Source organism: Chionomys nivalis, chromosome 12 (assembly GCF_950005125.1).
Source record: "Chionomys nivalis chromosome 12, mChiNiv1.1, whole genome shotgun sequence".
NCBI classification, from domain to species: Eukaryota; Metazoa; Chordata; class Mammalia; order Rodentia; family Cricetidae; genus Chionomys; species Chionomys nivalis.
In genome coordinates this window covers 50,729,340-50,752,321 of record NC_080097.1, presented here as the reverse complement: position 1 = coordinate 50,752,321, position 22,982 = coordinate 50,729,340, and the positions used below count along the sequence as shown (strand labels likewise).

At 46.9% G+C, this 22,982-nt stretch overlaps 1 protein-coding gene across 1 annotated transcript in view; it reads right to left on the bottom strand.

The window, feature by feature from the left end:
* The window catches only part of LOC130885256 (guanylate cyclase soluble subunit beta-2-like), a 60,608-nt gene extending 44,563 nt beyond the window's left edge, over positions 1-16,045 (bottom strand). Inside the window, exons 1-3 of the mRNA XM_057786699.1 lie at positions 16,010-16,045; positions 15,303-15,376; positions 4,456-4,550 (exon numbers count right to left, since the gene is read on the bottom strand). Of these exons, the coding sequence (XP_057642682.1) occupies positions 4,456-4,550; positions 15,303-15,376; positions 16,010-16,012 (172 nt within the window). The 5' untranslated portion in view covers positions 16,013-16,045. The remainder of the gene's footprint in view (positions 1-4,455; positions 4,551-15,302; positions 15,377-16,009) is intronic.
* Positions 16,046-22,982: the final 6,937 nt, after the last annotated feature.

Here is a 22,982-nt window from a genome sequence, read left to right as displayed (position 1 = left end):
GAGATTCAAAATCAAATGTTCACCCTTGTACAGAAAGTATTTCAACCCCCCAACTGCTGTGTATTGAGATTTCATGATCCTGATATTCTACTTGTGTGATGTACCTGTATGCTTATCTTTCTTTTGAAATATGAGCCAACAGCTTTCTAGAGATAACAAGGAGACAAAATGTTTGATAGTCGAAGTGAGGCAAAAAGAAATGATTGTGGTAGAGACTGGCTTTGGGTTGGAAGGGACAGGGTCATGTCCACACATGGGTCTACAAACTTGCTGCTGCCTCTAAACGTGTTGGTTGGGTTGGAAACAGGACCAGGACAGGTGTGTGATGGCATCTCCCCACCGAAACTGCTGCCTCATTTAAGAGTGTTCTACAGAATCATTACCAAACACACAAGGCAAGTGTTCTATAGAATCGCTACCAAATGTGCATGCTGAATGTTCTACGGTATTGTCACCAAATTCACAGTGTTCTGCAGCGCTGCAAAACTACACAGGATGAGAGCAGATGCGCAGAATTGCTTATTTCTGAAGACTTAGACACTTGTTAGAGTTTCTAATCCATGAGGTCACCTGTAACAACATGCCACAGACAGGCCTTTAACCACGGAGCTTTGTTTTCAGACTGTGGTGAAGGCAGCTCGAAATGCTGACCGGGATGTTTTCTGGTGAGGGCTTTCTGGGCTCATGAATGACTGCTTTCCTGCTCTGTCCTCACAGGAAAAAAGAGACAGCCTGGGCCTCTGGTGTCAATTCTCAGTGGGCACTTCACGTCTAACCCTAGTTGTTTTCTAAACTCCATCACCAACACCGGGCAACCAACACCTCAAGAGGTAACTTTTGTCAGGGCACAGTTCAATCCACAGCGGTTCTTAGCTAAAATCAGGTATTGTTTGTTTTAACTTCAAAGATAAGTGACTTGTCAGAAATTCATTCTCCAGACTATGAAACAGCAGACTTCTTCTCTAAAAGGAACTTATGGAAGGAACACGCTAAGCGTCACGAACAATATGGATTCCATTGGGACAGCTCAGTTCTAACAATATGCCACAGAAGACGTAAAGATAATATGTAAACAAACGGGTACGGCTGTGTTTCAATAAGACATTGTTTACAAAACCGGATAGGGACCCAGATCTGGCCCATGAACTACTTTGCAGACAGTTTTCTGAACACTGGCCAGAGGGCTCAGAGCATTATTATGAATTTTGACCACAGTCATTTGACGTGACCAGCAAAGCCCTGCCACTACTCTTAAGCGAGGCCAGTGGCACACCCTGCCTTTCTCTGAGGTTCAACATTCAGTCACATTTGCTGAGGTCCTAAGCATTTTGCACACTGACCGCTTCATGGCTTACAATTGGGATTTCGCTGATTATTTGATCCCAAGTGGTCAGCCCTAAACATGTTTGCATGAGCAACACCAAATAGACTCAGTGGGGTGTCTCCAATAATTAAAGGAGAAGAAGCCATGAATCTGAGGCAGAGTGTGTGTGTGGGGGGGGGCAGAAATGGTTGGTGGGGGGATGGGGTGGAAATGATGAAACCCTAAACGTTTAAATATTTAAAATTTAAAAACTGATAACTAATCTAAAAAAAACCAAAAGCAAGAATGCAGCCATATGATTTGGGAAAGGATATTTCATACCACAATCATGCATTTACATTTTTTTTGTCCTTTTGTGCTTTTAGATTGGCCCAGAAGATATGAGACATCGTTATGGCATTTTCCTGTGTTTTAGGGGGTTCCTCTCACTCTTAAGATTCCCAGCCACTTAAAGAAGCCATGTCTAAGCTGGACATGATGGCTAATGCCTACAGTCTTAGTACTTCAGAGGCTAAGCCAGGAGGCTCACCATGAGTTCAAGGCCAACCTGGTATTTTGTCTCGTGACCTACTGAGTTTCACAAGGGCCTCCAGTGGGTTTGAAATACCTAGTGGGCTCCCTTGTGACCCCTCCCTCAGAATCTCTCGATAGCTAACAGTTGTACAAGGTGAGGTACAGGTCCCATGAGTCCTCCCTGATCCAGGTTGGGCCAGTGACAGGCCCAGACTTGTGGAGACTCTGGGCAGGCAACTGAACTGCTATGAGATCCCACCTGCCACTGCTGTCCACACCACTCTTTCTTGGCCCTTCTTTCATATTCTTTCTGCCTCAATCCTTTTAATCAGAGTTTTTTTATTTATTTATCTTTTTAGATTCAAAAGAGAAGGTAACAAGTTTTAATACCTTGCCCACTGCAAACCCTGAGCCTCACAGCCAAGAGGGATCAGCCATAGTTAGCTATCCAAGCTCTTCGGGTGCACCTGCAGGGCAGGTGACTGTGGTACCTGGGGCTGCATTTAACCTGTAACTGTCAAACACTTATCTCACTGAAATTCTAGTTACTGTTTTGGGCACCAAAGGCTCAATGAAACTGGCCCTGAACCACAGGTCCTGCTGTTTGATCATTTGTGAGCTACACAGGATCCAGTCTAAAGGCTCCATAACCAGACACTTGTGACAATTCTGTCCTGGGTGATCAGGTACTGGACACAGATGCTGATGTTCCTGCCCATGATGGCTCTAAATGCTATCTCACATCCTCACGGGGTCCCACAGTGTGAGAAAAGGGTGAACAGGGAAAGAAAGTATTCTCTCTGTGTCGTTCTGTGCTGAAAGCCACACTGTATGTTGCCACATGCACTACCTTATATCTTGAAACAAACCTAGAGGGCAGACGGTGATCTTTTTCTTTGACCAGCTAGAAAATTGTGGCTGTTTACTTAACTTGTCTTACTTATTTTTTGGTTTTTCCAAAGTAGCTTTAACTGTCCTGAAACTCACTCTGTAGACCAGGCTGGTCTCAAACTCACAGAGATCTACCTGCCTCTGCCTCTTGAGTGCTGGGATGAAAGACGTGCGTCACCACCTTTAAATTAGAGATAAAGCTAAAATTGTCTTTTGTCCTGTACTCTCCCTCACCCTGAAAATTCACGTCCATAAGAACCTGTGAATGTCAGCCTTACTTGGAAAACTAGTTGGGGCAGATGTACTCAAGGTCATATATAAGAGTCATTTAGGAGTGCCCCTAAATCTAATCTGGTTGGTGGAGTCCTTATGAGACAGAGAAATTAAGACAGAGGGGGTAGCTGTCTGGACACAGAGACTGGAGTAATGTTGTCACAGACCACACACTCCTGGGAACTAAAAGAGGGAAGCGTTCTCCCCTCGCATCTCCAGAGACAGCGCTATACACCAACCTCTTGGTTTTCACCTTCCTACCCCGTATAACGACAGAACAATTGCTACTGTTTTAAATCACTCAGTTTATGGTGCGATGCGGTTGGTCCCCATTATTTGCTATTTTTACTACCGGCTAAAAGAGGGGAATCTAAACTCAGCCGTGTCTGTGGGGCATTTTCTTGGTTGATGCCTGATGAGGAAGGGCCCAGCTCACTGTAGGTGGTGTCACTGCTGGGCAGACGATCCTGGGTTCTATAAGAAAGCAGCCTGAGCAAATCATGAGGAGCAAGCTTGTAAGCAGCACTCCTCTGTTGTTAGAGTGTTTAAACCAAGTAAACCCCTCCTTTCCCAAGCTGTTAGGTAAAATAAACGAGGCTGGGTGCTATGTGCTTGTTTCAGCTCTCGTGAACACATAAGCTCACTACAACCCAGGCTAGTGTTTTCCTGATTTCTGTTGGTGATTCTGCTGTTTAAAATGCCCAAGTGCACTGTGGAAGAGCTCTCTAATGTCCCAGAGAACAAGAAAGCTGCCACGTGCCGACTTACAAAGAATTTTCATTTTATTGTCTTTTTTCAGACATAATGTTATGATGCAATTTGTAGTGAGGTTAGTGAGTTTCTTTAAATATTTTATTTTAATTATGTGTATATGTGTATCCCTGTGTGGCTACATGCATGTGAGCTCATTGCAATAGGATGCCAAAAGAGGGTGTTAGACCCTCCAGAACCAAAGCTGTGGCCCCAATGTAGATGCCGGCATTAGAATTCTAGAGCTGGGATGATAAGCCCCCAGTGTAGGTGTAGGGACTGGACTAGGTTCCTTGGCAAGAACACTATACACTCTTAATACTGAACCAATGTTGATGAATTGTGTATGTGTGTGTGTGTCTGTGTGTGTGTTTGTGTATGTGTCTGTGTGCATCTCTCTGTGTGCATGTGTGTGTGTCTGTGCATGTATCGGAATGTGTGTGTGTCTGTGTGTCTGTGTGTGTGGTCTGTGTGTGTTTAAACAGAAACTCACATAAACATTACACATTGGTTGCTTCTCAGAAATTGTGACAAAGACACAGGAGCTGAGCCCCGTATTTCCCCTAGGGGTCAAATGTCTGTATTTACTACTTCATTGTCTGCAGGAACTTCATAGCAGAACAACCGTAAGTGAGGAAAATCAACTGTGGTGTTTGTTTCTTACAACAGCCTTAGAAAACCCAAACAAGCCTTTCTGGACTTACCCAGGACCTTGCAGGCTTCTTGGATGAGCTTAATGGTGATGCTGTCGTCATACACGGTGTAGGTCATGAAGGCGTCTTGCACTTCTGCAGAAGCCCTGAAAGATGCAACAAATGCAGTTGAGTCCTGGCCCGCGGGAGCTGAGTCCCAGGACAGTCACTGACCCAGCAATGCATGGCACAGCAAGCATTGTGTTCAGAGCCCTAAGCACTGTGACTGTGGGTGTTGACTCCTGTTGAGTGCATCCTCTGGACTCCAGTTTGAACTTGAATAGGCTCAGCTTAGATGAAGATGGTTAGTCTACCCACCGCCACCCCTGCTGGACTCCTTGAGAGTGGCTACGGTCATTTGCCCTTTATTTCTGAATCCCAGAAAATGGCACTGGTCCTGTCACGCACATTCCAGGATCATCAAACAGACAAGGGGTACTTGGGTCTGCAGTTGAGTCTCTGGATTCCCTACAGGATTCCTGGTTTGGGTCCAAGGATTTCTAAGAATTATTACGTGCAGGTGGAATAGATGAGGAGGTTGGGGCCGATGTGGAGTTGCTGCAAAGCCTCACTACTGCTACCAAAATGGGGTATTCTCCACTATGTTGGAGTGGCTTCTCCACCCAGGCCACTAGGTGCCTTGTGAACCAAAAACTAACAGGCCAGACCCTAATTTAGACTTGATACATGGCCACAACCTGAGATGAAGGCTCAAAGGGAGGTGATGTAAATCCCAGGCCCTTTCAGAGTATGCTCTCTGTGGCCGAGGCTGTTCTCACCTCACCTCCACTTCACCATCCAGGTCACACAGCCTCTTCCTTCCTGCAGGCTGAGCTGACAATACTGCAGGGTCGGATGTTTTTCTGGTTTGTATACATGCTACACGTTGCTGGGGTGGCAGACATGCTAACTGCTAGGACTTCTGGCCCCATTCCGGGTCTCTAACGCTGCATGCAGCAGTCACCACAGCCACGGCACACTGGGACACATAATCTGTCAAAATCCTTTCAGGACACAGTATGCTGGCCAATAGTTTATAAAAAAAATAAAATAAAATAAACAAATAGACATTTTAAATGAGATGACCAAACTTCTGCTAAGAAGGGAGGAAGAAAAATGACAGTGGGAGGCACCTCGGAGAAACCAGGACTCGAGAGAGCAAGTGGTAAGAGACATGAAGAGGACACTCAACATGTAACGTCAATGCCAGTCATACATACAGGGGCTCACCTCCACACCTCCACACATGCAGGGGCTCAGCTCCACACACACACACACACACACACACACACACACACATGCATGCACAGTCTCACCTCCACACCTCCACACATGCAGGGGCTCAGCTCCATACACACACATACACACACATACACACACACACATACACACACACACATACACACACATACACATACACACACACATACACACACACACACATGCATGCATGGTCTCACCTCCACACCTCCACACATGCAGGGGCTCAGCTCCACACACACATACACACACACACGCATGCATGCACACACACACACGCATTCACGGTCTCACCTCCACACTCACACACACACATACACACACACACACACACATACACACGCATGCACAGTCTCACCTCCACGCTCAAAGGCCATTGACTAGTTGATATTTTATGGAACACCCAGGGTTCCTCATTACTGAATAACACCTAGTGTTATCCAAACTATCTATGCGGCAAGCCAGGGCTGGCTGCCTGGCTCAGAATAACTTGAGGAGAAAAACAAAAACACACACACACAAAAATAAAACAACAACAACAAAAAACCGCAGGCAGGCTCTTATCTTTTAATCACTTGCCTCTTGTTTCTCAAAGCTGAGAAATTGCTGCTCCCTTATACTTTCTAGATTCAACACAGAAAGGAAACAGGTGACAAATGACAGACTTTACATTATTCAGCTGATGTCACAGTTTGTTAGAGTCCAGGGTTAGTCATAAAGGTCCCAGGAGACATGAGAAGTTCTTCAAGGCAAGTCTTGGGCCACGGAAATGGGATGGACTTAAGCACTGGGAAGTCGCTCTTTCAAGAACCCCTTACAGTAGTAAGGTGTGGCTACAGCCGTACTGGGGACAAGGAGATGAGGAAAACTGGAGTGTATATCCCGTCCTGACCATCTGTCCTTCTAGCCCGTCCCTCCCCTGTAGTGGCATTTCATTTGTATTTTAATAAATAAAGCTTGCCTGGGGATCAGAAAAGTAAAACAGCCACACTGGCCAGCCTTCTAGACCAGGTAGTGGTGACACACACCTTTAATCCCAGTAGCCACACTAGTTTGCAATAGAAACCAGATGGTAGTGGTGCACACCTTTAATCTCAGCACTAGAGAGGATTATAAAATGGAAGGAGACAGCTCTCAGTCTCATTCTGAGGTTCCCTGGAGACAGGATCGCTATTTTCGAACTGAAGTTGAGGTAAGAGCCAGTGGCTGGCTGTTTTGCTTTTCTGGTCTTCAGGATGAACCCCAATATCTGTCTCTGAGTTTTTATTAACTGTGCTACACTCCCCAGTTTCCCTAGTGTCCTTGGCAGCATCTAGACTTAGCTAGACATTTTTGGTCCTCCCTCTGACACTCCCCAGCCAACCCTCTGCTGCTTGTACCCCTCTAGCTGCTCACAATCCCTTCCCTGCCTTCCACAGGCTCCCTCCACCAGAAGGGTGCCCACTCCCTCTAACCTGGCCAGCTTACTTCCTCTTTCCTCTGGTTATTCTGAGTCTCATGAGTGTTCATGTATCCACCCCCTCCACAGTCCCCAGCGCCTGCAGCACCTGCCTGAGCATAGACAAGTCCTCACACCTATGAACGACTCTATGATGCCTCTTACATCCCAAGTCTAAAGATCAGGCTGTGTCCCTTGATTTCATTTCTCCAATATCTGACATTGTCCCTGGCACACAAATAAAAACTGAAAAACACTTAAAAGAGAATTTAGGATTTCTTTTCGTGTGTGTGAGATGGGGTGTCTTATAACTTAGCATGGCCTCAAACTCAAGAGAAAACTGAGCATGACCTTGAACTTCTGACCCTCCTGTCTCTACCTCCTGAGCAGAAGGATTTTAAGCATGTGCCACCCTGCCTAGTTTATGTGGTGCTAGGAATGGATCCACATAACCATGCTAGGGCTCTACCCACTGAGCACAGGGTGATCTCAGTCTCAGAAGTTTTGATAAAAGATACAAATCAACAGAGGCTCTTATCCTCACTGCGAGAGTCAGGAAGAGATCCATATTTTGGTTAGTGCTCCACTACTGGGCTTGTCGCCTACCCCCTTTTGTTGTTTTTGTTTTGAGGCAGGGACCCACTAAGCTGCCCACCCTGATGTTGAACTCCATCTGTAGTCCCATAGACCTTGAACTTGCTGTTGTTCCATCCCGTACCAGCCACTTTTATAAAGGAAAATCTCTAGTCAAGTAAGCTTCAGACCTCAAAGTGCCTTTTCTCATCCTGCTAAATTTGCCCCCAATATTGTTGACAGAGGTTTCTGCCCCACCTGGTCTTGCAGCCATTCAGTCCCAAAGAAACACACAGAAGTTTACATTAATTATAAACTGGTTGGCCTATTAGCTCAGGCTTCTTATTAACTCTTATACTTAAAAGTTCACCCTGAGCCAGGCGGTGGTGGTGCACGCCTTTAAACCCAGCACTCGGGAAGCAGAGGCAGGCAGATCTCTGTGAGTTCGAGGCCAGCCTGGTCTACAAGAGCTAGTTCCAGGACAGGAACCAAAAAGTTATGGAGAAACCCTGTCTTGAAAAATCAAAAAAAAAAAAAAAAAAAAAGTTCACCCTGAGAAAGTCTCGGTGCCACATTGGGAGCCTGATCACCCAGTGTATTTGCCGACCAGCTAATAAGACTTTCTATTGACACAAACCTGTGTCCGAGCATCTCCTCTGGTGAACACCCCACCACCAGGTCCATTTATCCTCTTCACTTGCAAGTGGCAGTGAAGAGGCCCAGGGGTTAGTAACCTGTGCTCACTGGAAAAAAATGCCAATGCCTTCCTATCTTCTACACATATGGATGCTCTGGTCCCTAAAAACCTTCTCTCCTTTTACCTTCTCTCAGACAGCACATGTGTGATACTCCAGACACGGTGGTTGCTTCCCACCAAGCTCAGCTCACCTCAGATCTTTTACATTGGCTGTTCCCTCTTTCTGGAGCACACACACTTCCCTGACCCAGGTTGGCTCTTTCTTTCCAGTTCATAAATTCCTGTTGTCTGAGTTTTCTGCCCTGCCTGGTCCCCACAGTCATTAAGTCCCAAAAAAATCACACAGAGGTCTACATTAACTATAAACTGATTGGTCCAGTATCTCAGGCTTCTTATTAGCTCTTACAACTTATATTAGCCCATTATTCTTTTTTTAAAAAATAATATTTATTTATTTACTATGTATACAATATCCTGTCTGTGTGTATGTCTGCAGGCCAGAAGAGGGCACCAGACCTCATTACAGATGGTTGTGAGCCACCATGTGGTTGCCGGGAATTGAACTCAAAACCTTTGGAAGAGTAGGCAATGCTCTTAACAATTGAGCCATCTCTCCAGCCCTAGCCCATTATTCTTATCTGTGTTAGCCACATGGCTCGGTAACTTTTTCAGTGGGGCAGTCATATCTTGCTTCTTCTGTGGTCTGGTCAGGACTGCAGAGGAATGGGCTTCCTTCTTCCCAAAATTCTCCTGTTCTCTTTGACCTGCCTCTACTTCCTGTCTGGTTGTCCTGCCTATACTTCCTGCCTGGCTACTGGCCAATCAGTGTTTATTTAAAATATAATTGACAGAATATAGACATTTGTCCTACACCATATTCCCTCTCCATAGAGTCTGTTTCTAACCCTTACAGGGAGACCTGCATCTTTAGGTAGTCTCTTTCAAATGCTTTACTTTGTATAGCTCTCTGAGCAACCTAAAAAGGTTTTGTTTATTGTTGGCTTTCTGTTCCTCACACTAGACTCCATTCCCTGACACAGTCCCTGGGTCTTCTCATCACTTCTTTCCCCAATGCTTGTACCTCTGCTCGGCACATGCTAGGAGCTGAGCAAGCTCCTGCCTTATGGAGAAAGCGGCCCAGCTCAGCCAGTGAGCAATCTGGGCATAGTTTGGAGGCAAAGCTCATCCGAAAGGTCCCACTCTTCCCAGACTATCAGTTGCCTCCACTGTTGAGGTTTAGGCCAGGAGGTTACAAAAGCGTGGCTAAGAATTAGAAACCTATAAATCTAGACTATATGAGAGGAAAATCATAAGGCCAGCAGAGAAGGACACACATCTGTTTCTAATTATTCCATATAAAATATAATCTATGTCATAACGTCTGGAGACATAGTTCACTTTGCCTAATCATTTCTTCTTAAATTTTGTATGGGAATTGATGGCTTTTTTCCCCCTTTCAGCAAAAATTCTGCTTTAAGAACACCAGGGAATTTGTTGTTTAAACACAGCCCAAAGGAGATCCTTCGGCGCAGCAAACAATCTTGGCTCAGTTTCGATTTATTTTTGTAAGCTGAGTTTTCTGCTCTGCGAAGTTCTTTTTAATAGTATTCCCTAAATGAATCCAGTTTCATAGCTAGCTGTGCTTCTCAAATAGGCCTTCCTCTTGGCTTTTCCTGTGCAGTCGCATAAACTGCTAAACACCATGTAGACACATCCTCAAGTCTAGGTTAAGCAGACACTCCTGCTAAAACCTGACGACACAAACCCTGAATATTGTCCTGCTAAGTCCTCTGCTCCCGGTGGTCTTCCTTTAATCCCCCTGCAAACATGTCCTCTGTTTTGGTCATTTTTCTCACTGCTGTGACCAGATGCCTAGCAAGATGTAGCTTATCCTTGATTACAATCTGAAAGACAACGTAAGCGGTGCAGGTGTGGCAGTAGGAGCCTGCTCACATTTGGGTGAGTCAGAGGAAAATAAATGAAGATGTTTAGGCCACATGCCCCTTCTCCCCTTTTTATTTGGTCTTTGCCCCTAGCCCAGGGAACAGCACCACCTATGTTCAGTGTGGAGTTTCTATTAGTTAATCCCCTCTGGAAACATCCTCACAGATATACCCAAAAGTGTGCCTCAACCCTGCCCTATGCATTTTGCAATATGATCAAGTTGTCAATCAACTAATTATCCCATGTTCCTCTTTTAAAGTCCTCTATCATTTGGAATTCATGACTTTCTGGTGTCAGGAAATGCTGAAACCTGTTCACTTAGAGTGGTGTGGAAGAGATGACACAAAGAGATGACATGATCCTTATAGTCAGGTCACACCAAGGTTCCAAAGAAGGGAAGACCCTTACCGTATGTTTGCACATAAACTAATAAACCCACTTTCGTCCTGGATTTGGGATGCTCAGCCAATCAGTCTGTCCATGCTATCAATGCAGCCTTGTGATGGAAGGGAGGGTGCAAGGCCTGCCTTAGTGCATCTCAGCTGCCAGTCAGCATATTGCTGTTTACCTCTGCTTCTGAGGACTTCAGCTAATCCCTGGCTGTTTCAGCAGTTTCCAAAACTCTTCCCTTCCTCCTAGGCAGGACTGACAATGGCAGCCAAGCTTAGTCCTAAGCAGGAAATGAGACGTTGGCCCAAAACTCAGTCTTTCCCTCTCACTGGCTATGATGGCCCACACTGGACACCAGGGTGATCAGGTTGAAAGAAGAGTCCATCAGCACATACTGGCCTTAGGAAGCCCTGCCTCTGGACAAGGGAGAAGCTGTGGAGACACAGTGACCAGAGCAGCGGAACAGTTTCTGACAGTGTTGGGTGTGGTGGCCTCCTCCGCACCTGTGTTTGGAGGCGGGATGAACACGGCCAAGTTCCTCCAAGATTCCTCAGTGTGTTGTTCTGTTCAGCCCTCTCCTCAACTGCAGAGGGTGGGCATGTTATTCCCTTCTCATCCAGAATCAAAGATCTAGGGAATGGGGCCAAGTGACTCATGAACACACAGATCTGAGCAGCATTGCCTCGACTCAAGTCTGATCCGGAAGACTGCAAACCCTAGGGTCCCTCCACTTCCCAATCCCAAGGCTTCCGTCTTGAAAAGAAACTGACAACAAACTTTGACTTCTGTGACAGCAGCTAATGTTTGCTGGGTGCTTGCTGCAAGTTGGGTGTCTGACTTATACATCCCATTCGGTACCTGCAATAATCCTACATGGAATGGGTACTCCTTCTTGACAAGACAGGTGGTTCACTAACTGGTTAGATGCTTGGCCGGGGCCATGTAGACTGTAGATCGTATTTCTGACCTTTGACCCTCCCAGTAACTGTAGCCCTAAACTATATAGACTCACAGCCCAACTTCTGGAACTAACATCCCTCCTCACAGAGTTTCCTTTCCCTACTCAGTGGCCACCTCACAGCCTGCAAGAGCTCACTGTCTCCCCTCTTCCTCCTAAGGCTGGCACCCCCAGGCATAGATCTTCTGGGAGATAGAGGGGCATAGAGCTTTAGGTGACTGACGGCTGTCCATTCTGTGCTGGGACAATGGTCTCAGCGTCCCATGGGCTGTGGACCTGTGAGGCCCTGCTTTCCACATTCCAGGTCTGTAAGGCAAGGTCTCTGCAGATGGTGGAATCGGCTGAGTGACTGATTTAATGGATTCACTAGCCCGGCAGTGTTTCCACTGCACCACACAGAGCAAAGGAGGTCAGTAAATGTGGGTTTGCAGAGATTTCCTCAGCTGTCACCGGGAGACAAGCGTAGGTTAAAAGAGGGTGCTTTGGCCATCGCAGACTTGGCTTTCTCTCCATAGCTGGACTAGTAGGGCCTGTCTACTACACAGCCTCCAACAAGGGCCTTCCCAGGGCTCATTTTCCTTCTCAGGGACGGGAAACAACAATGTGCTCTCCAGGGTATTTGTTAGGCTTGGATCAAAATGGGTCTGCCTCAAAGTAAGCCCTCAGCAGAAGAGGAGTTTCTCCGTGTTCTCCCCACACCCGCCCTCCATCACAGGATGGCTATAAACAAAGGCTGTGCTCTCCAGGCGGTACTCCCGGGGCAGCTCCCCAACGGAGCCCTTGAAGATACGGATGCTGGCACTGGAGAGAGGACTCAGCAGTTAACACCTGCTTCTCCTCCGGGGAACCAGGGTTTGGTTTCCAACGCTCATACTGGAAGGCTCACAGTCACCTACAGTCCCAACTTCAGGGACCCGAATGCCCTTTTCTGGCCCTTACAGGTGACCACATGCATGTACCTACCCCTACCCACCTTAGGAGACAAAACTGATGCTGATATTTGTTTCCTGGCCTAGTCCCTACTTGCAGGTTGTCAGTCAGGTCACCTAGCCTGTCCAAGCCTCGGGTTATTTATTCATTTATTTTGTTTCATTGCTTTCTTTTTGAAGTGAAAATATTTGGTCTAAATGATTGCTGGTTTGGATCGGGAAGATGCTTCAAACACCCGAGTGCAGGCGCCCACAGAGCCCAGGGAGTGGGGTCGTACCTGCCTCCACCTCAGTTTAGCCCATGCTAACAGGTAACACACTCTCTCCTCCGCTCTTCTTTATTTGAAACTGGAGGTAGAGAGAAAAATTGCACTAAGCATTTTAGGTTTGTTTAAATAAAAAAATAAGAAAAACCTCTTAAAAGTTAAATAGAAAAAAGGGGACAGGGGAATTTGGCTCACAGGTATTGAGAGAAAATCCAAATTCAATTATTACTTGTTTTGAGCTTTGTCTTACATTTTGGCTTTGTGTGTTATTGATCTGGTAGTTACATGAGTTAATTTGCTTCTTTGGTCTTTTTAACCCAATAGCGCCCCACAATTTGACAGTGAACCTCACAGACTTTGTAAGCATCACATACAACGGTGCAAATTTTGTCGTTCCATTTGTTGGTTGATTTGTTTTTGACAACCAAATAATTTAATTTTTAACTTATTCATATAAGGCGATGTCATATCTTTCCTCACATATATGGGCATATGTGCGATGCAGAACAAGATTATATTCTTTCCAGAGAGCAGGTTTTCACAAGCCGGCTCAGGCATCACGCGTGTGCTCATCTTCAAAGCTTTCGACTCCCGGGACCGCACTGACCGTCAGGGCCAACGGGCAAGTTCCCATTTTTTCTGCTTACTTAACAAGAACTGGCTATCATAATGTAAAATTTTGGGGGATTTAATAAACGAAGCTGTGCCAGGCTGTCTTAAGTCACCTGTTATCGATTAACTGGGGGCCAATCATCTTCCGTATTCTTGCACTCATTTTGCTTCTAGAGGGCTGGGTGGTTTCTGAGACCTTTACACCCCAATCTGTAACACTGAAAGGTGTGGAGCCAGGAAGATTACAGAAACCGAACGAGGGACTATTTGGAGCTGCAGCTGGCAGAATTAAGGAAAAAACTCCTGGATGAAGTCAGGAAAGGAAAACTAAGAATTATCTAACGAATATGGAAGGAGTGAGGCTATGTGTTAGGAAAAATCTTAAGATGAGCCTCTCCGCCCATGCAAAATAACTCAAATCAGACCAGATTAGGCCAAATTAAAGATGCCCACATTTAATAAATGCAGCACTGCCGGGTGGCACTGGAGCATGGGGGGGGGGCAGAAAGAGGGGAGTCCATGCAAACCCCAAGCCCATGTGTTCCTTTTTCCTGGCTTGAGCCTAAATAGCCTGTGGAAGGGGTCAGCGTTTGATGGGCTTTCCCAGAGGTTGAGTCCGGACCAAGGCAACTCCCAGGGGGAGGGAGTTTGAAATGGAGCATTCCGCACCATTTGCGCCCCTAGGATGGATACCAGGAACTCAGGTGATGCTTCCAATCACTATGGCTTAGTAATAGCTTGTCGGCTTGACACACTCAGGACTCTGGGCTCTATTCCTACTCCCTCCCTGCCCCCTCCTTCCTCTCCCCACAATTTGCTCTCTCATCGGTGATGACAAAGAACGAATGAGCAGGTGTAGGCCAGCGCTAAGGACCTAGCATGTCCAAGGCCCTGAGTTTAATCCTACTGTTAGGAGAGAGACAGAGGATGCTAAAAGAGAGAGAGACATAAGAATAGGAAGACAAGAGTGCAATGGAAGTTCATTCATGAAACTCATGCCAGCATCTTGTGAATGCTTATCAACATCTAGGGGACCCTGTTTTAAGGCTTATTTTAGGAATAGAGAAGATGGGGTGCTGGGAAGATGCCTCAGTCAGTAAAGTGTTTGTCACACAAACACAAGGACCTAAGTTTGGGTCCCTAACACCCACATAAAAGCAGGGCATGGTGGTACACATCAGTAACTCAAGCACAGGGTTGGGGAAAAACAGAGGCAAGCAGGTCCCTAGAACTTGTCAGTCAACGATCTAGCCAAATCAGTGAGCTCTAGGTTCAGTGAGATACTCTATCTCAAAAAAGACAGTGGGAGAGATTGATGAAAGTAACTGATGGATCTCTGGCCTCTCCATGCACACAATACACATGTAACCACATACTCACACATACATATACATGGACACAGTTGCATAAAACCCAGATATGGTTTAAGGAGTCTTTTCTGTATCTAGCTAGTGTGTTTAAGTGTCTCCAAGTCACTAAAACTCCCTGAGCATTAGAAGGGTACAGTTATCCACTCAGTTGACTCTCTCATCAAGAAATCAGTAAAATACTGGAACCCTTCAAAACAAAAGAAAACAAATAGCAAACCACGTGGAAGCTCATGGGGTGCTTCACCTTCCTACTGATGTACAACAACAGACCACGTGGAAGCCCATGGGGTGCTTCACCTTCCTACTGATGTACAACAACAGACCACGTGGAAGCTCATGGGGTGCTTCACCTTCCTACTGATGTACAACAACAGACCACATAGACGCTCACGAGGTACTTCACCCTTTTTTGATGCACTTACTTCAGTTTTTCCCACGTCTCTTCACCAAACTTCTCTGTCACAAGAGACTGCAGACAAGTGTTGATGAATCCATACTAGAACACAAAAGGAGAGAAAATTTGGAAAATGAAGCATGCCACCTTAGGCCTAGCCTTCCTGTGGGTATCTGCAGGTGGGCGTGGCCCTCAGGAGCTGACTGTGGCTTTTCTGGGGTTCTCTAGTCACTGAGTACTAGCTATCACCCTTTCCTGGCGGAGGAAAAACTGAGCAGCCAGAGGCTGGTAGAGTGCATACAGGGGTTGTGGGAGCTGGAGTTCCAATCTTACATCTTCAGAAGGTGTTTCCTGCTCCTTGGGGCCCCACTTTGAATAGGAAGTTTCTTTTGTTAGATGAAGGGTTCAAAGGTGTTACATTGAACATTGGAATACTAAGGGTACACACTTCACATCAGGTCCAAGAAATTACTAAAAGTACAAGTTGTTTTTTCTTTATGAAAATGAATCTAGGGGCTGGAGAGATGGCTCAGAGGTTAAGAGCATCAACTGTTCTTCTAAAGGTCCTGAGTTCATTTCCCAGCAACCACATGATGGCTCACACCATCTGTAATTAGATCTGGCGCCCTCTCCTGGCCTGTAGGCACACATGCAGGCAGAAAAATGCATATATAATAAACAAATAAAGTCTTTAAAAAATGAATCTAGGAACAGAGGTCACTGCTCGCTGCTTACCATGACGTCCAGTGACGTGTCTCCAGGAGCAGGCTGCACACCTGTGTCCTAGCTGGCTTGTTGAGTCTCTGGAAGCCGTCTTGCAGCCGTGGAGATAATTCCACAATGAAGTTAGAACTAACCACGGCCTTCTGCTGAACCCGGCCCAGGGACTAAAAGGCTAGGCTATCCCTATTGGGAGCAAGCAGGACCTGCCACCTGCCACCCCAGCGGGGTGCACATCTCCTGAGCTAAGCTCTCAGGAGTTAAGTGTGAAACCTGAAGCATCCCCCTGAGTGTCAACACAGTAGCCTGGTGCCATGCTCTCCCCATGGGGGCTGTAGCCCATACAGCAGAGACTGGTAGAACTCCAGGAGGCTGGCCAGACGGCCTTGCCACCTGTGTGTGGCAAGTTGAGGGACTTGAAGGGAAAGAGAGCCACAGTTCTGCCACATCCTCAAGACTCTGATGACTGGTGACTCTTCCTGCTGGTTCTGCAGTGTGTGCCTTCCTCCATAGAAGATGGCTGGTATCTTCCTTCCTTCCTTCTTTCCTTCCTTCCTTCCTTCCTTCCTTCCTTCCTTCCTTCCTTCCTTCTTTCTTTCTTTCTTTCTTTCTTTCTTTCTTTCTTTCTTTCTTTCTTTCCTCCAAGACAGGGTCTTTATGTAGCCTTGGCTGTCCTGGAACTCACTAGACTGACCAAGGTGGCCTTGAACTCAGAGATCCACCTGTCTCCGGCCCCTAAATCCTGAGATCAATGATGTGCCTGGTTCATTCTGAGAAACAGATGCAGAAATTCTTGTCTGCTGTTTGACAGAGTCCCTTTGTACACAGCGTGTTTGAGGACTGAGGAGAATGGGGGCTCACTGCAGCAACGGTGTTTCTGGACGCCAGGTCACAAGCGCATTCCCAGAACCCTGAACTTGGCTTCCAGAGGACCCCTGCATCCCTCAGGAAAGCGGCCTCTGACAGGAGATTCTCTGCTGGGAGGCCTCTACTAAACCCTTTGGGTGACATCCAAGAAATGCCTGCCTCGACCAGCACTTGACCCTGTAATGCTATCGATGTGGCATCCCCTGGGGCCTGAAAACTTTCTTCTCCCACTGAACCACTGCTATATTGAGGGCTCAGGTAAGCTGTTGGCCTGAAGTCTACTTCCTGAGTGTCTCTTGGGGTTACAGATGAGAAATCCAGCCCCTAACCGGATCCCATGAGTGTTGCCTGAGGCTGTTCTAGCAGACCTGGTAACTGTGGCGCAAACACAAGAGGAAGGATAAATAAATGCAATAAACTGAAGGAGAAGGGTGTGCTAGACCTTCCTGGACACACAGTGTGGAGGTCCCAGGCAGCCACTCAAATGTGACATTCGGTTAACACAGCATCTCATGACCTTGGCTGCGCTGGTTCACTGACATCTGTCCACACAGACCCTGGTGCTCTCCTGAAGGCCACTGACCATGGATCTCAGGAGCTCCAGCCTGACAAAGGGTGGGTACCTCTCACATTCTCCTCTCCAGAGCCCCCCCCACACACACACACAGCTGCAGCTCCCCTGAGAAAGCGTTCCTGGCATCCCCATCGTTGACTCCCTCCGTCTCCTTGTTCCCCTCTCGCCATCCACTCTACAGAGAGGCCAGACCCTCAGGGACACCAGGACCCCAGGAAGCCCCTCCTCACTACAAAATAATGATTTTGCAGATTTGCAAAAGCTTGATGACTCCGAGCTGCTCCTATGTGAAGGGGACATGTGGTCCTGAGAAACCGCCTTCAGAGTAGATGATTTCCATAATTACGCTCCCCAGATCCTTCCCACCACGTTCAGCTGACAGCTCTTTCGGCCCTGCCAAATGGGCTTGCTCTGGCTCCTCCTTATAGCCCTCACCCCCCACTCTGTTTCTTCAAACATACAAATACTCACACTTCACAATAAGTAAATGGTTTTCTTAAAAAAAAAAAAAAAACCCTCCCCCTTTCTTTCTCATGAAGCAGATGGCGGGTCTCAGGAACTTGGTGGGAATTAGGCTTTCTGATTTTCTAATAATTTTCAGCATCTCGCACAAAAAGCACAAGCTCATTTTCATTCTGATGTTAAGTACCATATGGCCCATCATCCACGGAACGTGGCAGCTTCATAACCAGAGTAATGTGGAAGGGAGGAGCTTCCTTACGAGGCCAGTGTGTATGAGCCAATCAGATTCGAGGGCGACTGCCATTTGATAATAATATTGTATATGGCAGAGGCCTAATTATCCCTCTTTTATGGTATGTGTTAATTTTCTCTGCCAGTTTCCCTAATTACAACTGCCACCCAAAGGACGACTCTTTGTAAATACTCTGTAAACATTTGAAAAGACAGACAATGTGTGCACGAAGAAAGCCGTGCCCGGGTTGCGGAGCTGTCGAGAAGATTAGCTGACATTTCATGTGTTTGTCCATTGCTCAAGCAGCCAAGAAGGACTTGTTACTGTATGGAAAGAGCCCTTCCTTTCCCATGACATCATGGGCTGTCCTGTATATTCTGGGACCACTGTTTTGAGGGACAGTTTTGGGTTGGTTTTTTTTTTTTATGGTTGCCTTTTGTTACTCTGAAGTGAACTGTCCCGCAAATTCTGGCAAATGTATATGCCAGCATTATTCAGACACAGATATAAGAGTGTCTCTATTGTCAAGCAAGTTCCCTTGGTGCCCCTTCTCTGCCAGCTGGTCCTCAGCTTTCCACTGCTCTCTTCCCTGGACTTGGGGATGGTTTTGCTTGCTCTCAAGCTCCACACGCACCGGGTCATAAAGCACACCTTCTGCTGTGTCTGCCATTTTGACGTTTTGCTCATTTCCCAGTACACTAGAATCGGACATTATCCTTTCTTTTAAGCAGACACTTATAAACACAGCTTCGTCAGGTGCACTTCCGGATAAGATGAACGCTAACCCAGCACGACAATCTTAATTGTTATGTGCAACGAGAAACTTTCATTGTTCATAGGACAGCGGGGAAGGGCATGACACCACACACTTAAGTAAACTTTAGCTACTGTTTAACAGCATAAATTAGAAGGATGTATCAGGGGCAAGGATCAGTGCAAAAACCCCACCCTTAGCTGGTTTTGTTGCGTGTTTTACATTTGTGTTTGTCTAGCTTTGTGTGCTTCTTGATCTCCCATGGCGTGGCTAACACCTCAAGGCGGCTTGGGTGGGGATGCCTAGGCTGAAGGTATATCTGGGCTTAAAACCAGAGTTTCAAGTCAGGCACTAGTTGGGAAGCTTGAGGTGGGAGATTGTTTCACAATAGACAGGGCAATGGAACAAGAACCTGTCTCGAAACCGAACACTGTTACGTCAGAAGACTCCGGTGTGATTGGGGCTTGTAATCCCACCACTAGGATGGCTGAGGCAGGGGGATGGGGAACTCAAATCAGGAAGACCCTGTCTCAAAACAAATTAATAAAAACCAAGAATCCGAACCAAAGGCTCCAAATTTCTTTCAGTTCTCTTTCCAAAGTTATTAATTCAGCATTCAAAAGCCAGGGGAACCAACACCGGCAGAACAAGCAGTCTGTTTCCTTAAATGCCCGCAGCCACAGGGTGCTTTAGACTGGCCACACCAGCTGTGGAAATCATCGTGGCTTTTTTTCCCCCCGCACCCCCGCATTGCACCTGGCACAGCGCACTCGGCTTGGTTTAGGATAAATCACACAACGCTGCCGGGTTTGCTCCAATGGATATGAACAACGTCCCTCGGGTCTGCCTAATTCCCTTTCCTCCTTATAACAACCTTGTAAAGTTGGTCCTCTTATTAACACACACCCCCCGAAAGATGAAAACAGGATTGAAGAGAGGTCAGAGGCTTTCGGTCAGAGCTAGAACTGCCCCCTTTCTTTTACAGTAAAAGCTTAGGGAATCCGGTGCTGTCCCCTTATCTAGCAAAGTCAGCTATCAAGTCTTATTCGTCCGTTTTCCCTCTTCTAGCAAAGAAAGATGGGAGTTTTGATTTGCATGTGGACCGAGGCTTGAGTTTCAGCACGTAGCTCTTTCATTTCACATCAGAGTCTTCGCTTGGGACCCAGGAAACCAGCGAGAACGTAGGCTTTTTCCACAGGGAGGCCACCCACTCACGAACCCAGATCGCCTCCCTGCGGACACTCACCCGCACTACCCCGATCTCACTTCCTCTCTTCGGTTTGCCGTTTATTTTCAGCCAGCGGCGGACCGGGAATTGTTGGGCGTGGAGCGCCACCATGTGGCCAAAGTCGTGCACCCCGGCAGATCCTTGAGAGGGATGCAGGGTGTGAGGTTGGCTCCAGGTACACAGCCTTGATCACCAACCTAAACTGGGGCTAGTATCTTCTCCAGGCCACTGTCCTGTAACTGCAGTGCTACACACAGAAACAGGCTTGGGAGGTGGTGATAAACCTAAATGTACCGTGACATGCATTTAAGACCAACTTCAGCTTCCTTTAAGTTTAATTGAATCTGATTCACTTGATAAAGTAAAAGCCACCTGCAAAACGGATAACCCAACTGTCACGTTGCAGACAACTGACTGTCGCTTAAATGCGGGTGCTTTGAAAGCCCGGAAAATGTTAGCTGCAATACTGACCATTCCCACTGTGCCCCAGCCGCTGCCGTGAGGACCCAGGCACCATCCAGACATGATTCTGCATCAGGAGCTGGGGCCCTGGAGCAGCCCTCCGCAGATGCGTGACTTTGGAGAGCCCGCTTTCACCACAAGTTGGTTCCCTGTCTTCCTGAAAGTGGTTTTCTTAGTTGGTTCTTCCTCCGGCGATGCTTAGAACGTTCTTGGAAATTTTCTTTCACTACTGTTTAAGTGTATGGCAAAAATTAATATTCTAGGCGATAATTAATCCAGCTTCATTATAGCCAGTCAATGATATGGATAGGCCGTGCACTTAGACAAGTAATGATCACTTAATCATCACCTTAACGCTCTAAATTAGAAGTGTTAAATCGCATATGTGAGATGCACTGTCTTTCAAACACCACCACAGCACAGGAAGTCTGGGTCCAGCCTGGGTCTGACGTCAGGCTGAAGATGATGATGATGTCAATAATGACAGTGAGGCAGGATGGTGGCACACACTTTTAATCTTGGGACGTGGGACACGGAGGCAAGACCTCTGAATTCTAGGCCAGCCCAGCCTACATACTGAGTTCTAGACTTGTCAAAGCTACATAGGATACTGTCTTTAAAATGGGGGAGAGGAGCTGGAAAGAGGACTCCACTCCCTGTTCTCCCAGAGGACCCAGGTTTTATTCCCAGTAGCTCTATCAAGTGTCTCACAACTACTTATATCTCCAGGTCCAGGGGACCCGGTGTCCTCTGCCTCCCTGGGCACCTGCACATTCATGGCATACATAAGCTCATGTATGTATAAATGAATATGTATAAATGAAGGCATTTTTATTTTATTTTATTTTATTTTGAGACAGTGGTTTTCTTTGTAGCCCTGGGTGTCCTGGAACTCACTCTGTAGACTAGGTTGGCCTTGAACTTGGAGATCTTCCTGCCTCTGCCTCCCAAGTGCTGGGATTAAATGCATGTGCCATCACTGCCAAATATGAATACATATTTTTAACTAAAAAATAAAATAATAATAACAGAGCTAAGCATAATGATAATCTAAGCATTTAGGATGTAATAATGATGATGATGATAAAACATAATTATACTAGATTCACATTTGAAAGGAATAAGGCCTTATGTGTCCTCAAGATCCCCCCCCCCATGCTAACTGGTTGCTGCTCACACATCCCGCTTTATGTCCATCTCGTTCTGCTCCAGGGTCCGCTGCAGTCACTGTTTGGCATCTCTGCTTGTTCTGCAATATCTCATGAATGAACTGAAGCCCTGAGCCTCCTCAAACGAGCCAAACCTCCTCCAGCATGATACAGCCTTGGCCTGAATCCCTCTCTAGCCCCCAAACCCTTCACAAGTTGCTGCCTCTTGCTGTCCGCTGATCTTAGTGCCGATGCTTCACTCTGTTTATTCAGATGAGCTGCAGATCAACCCACCCACGATTTGTCATTAGCGTGGTTCCAAGCGCTCAGGACAGAGAGGACTCCGAGAGAAACGGGGAGTGTCTGTGTGAGTGAGCATCCATACACTCAGGTTAGGTCCCAGTGAATACAACCAGAGGACCCCTGCTGGTGGAATGGAGCGCGGCACCTGCTGGGAGTGCCTGCGAGCTGACTGCAGAGCTGGCGAGAAACTTAGCAAGATCCGCAAAATCTTTCCCCAGCTAGCCTCTCCTGCCTAAGAAAGACTTTTCTGTGACAAAACTTGGGTGACATCAAGGGCCTTCTGCAGAGCTTGCTGACATCCTTCCTGCACTTCACACTTCAGTGCAATCTTGTCATCAATGTCCGTCCCGCCCACTGAATTAAAGCCAGGCAGGCCTCTATTCATATTATAATCCCAGACGCAGGATAGAGCGCTGCTCAGTATTCTGGGCCAAATGACAAATAAATCGACAAAGTCACAATGCCCTTTGCCCCACCCAAGAGAATATCCATCATATGCTGGCATCTTGTGTGGCTTGAGATCTATTCAATGTCAACTCTGGCTGGAGGCAGATAGCCACTGGGGAAGCAGGCTACACCACACACACACACACACACACACAGGGATCACAGAGAGATCCAGCCCAGGGTTCCATCTGGCCATATCTGGCAATGTCTTTGGGTGAACACCATGATCCCAGGAGAGAGATCAAACAGGATGGAGAAACTGAGGAGGCCAGGTCAAGCAGGAGCAGACAGGAGGCCCGAGAATGCTTCCTGAGGATGGACAGTTCAGACTGATTGATTATCACAACATCCCGGAGACTTGCCACCTCTTCCTCCAGCTCCTGCAACTTCTCAGGAGGCTGCATCACCTCCTCCCTCCCACCTCAGCCCCAGCCCATGGTCGAATGCTTTATCTCCACGTAATCAACTCTCTTTCAACTTCACCTCCTTTCCATGGCTGCCTGTTAGAAAA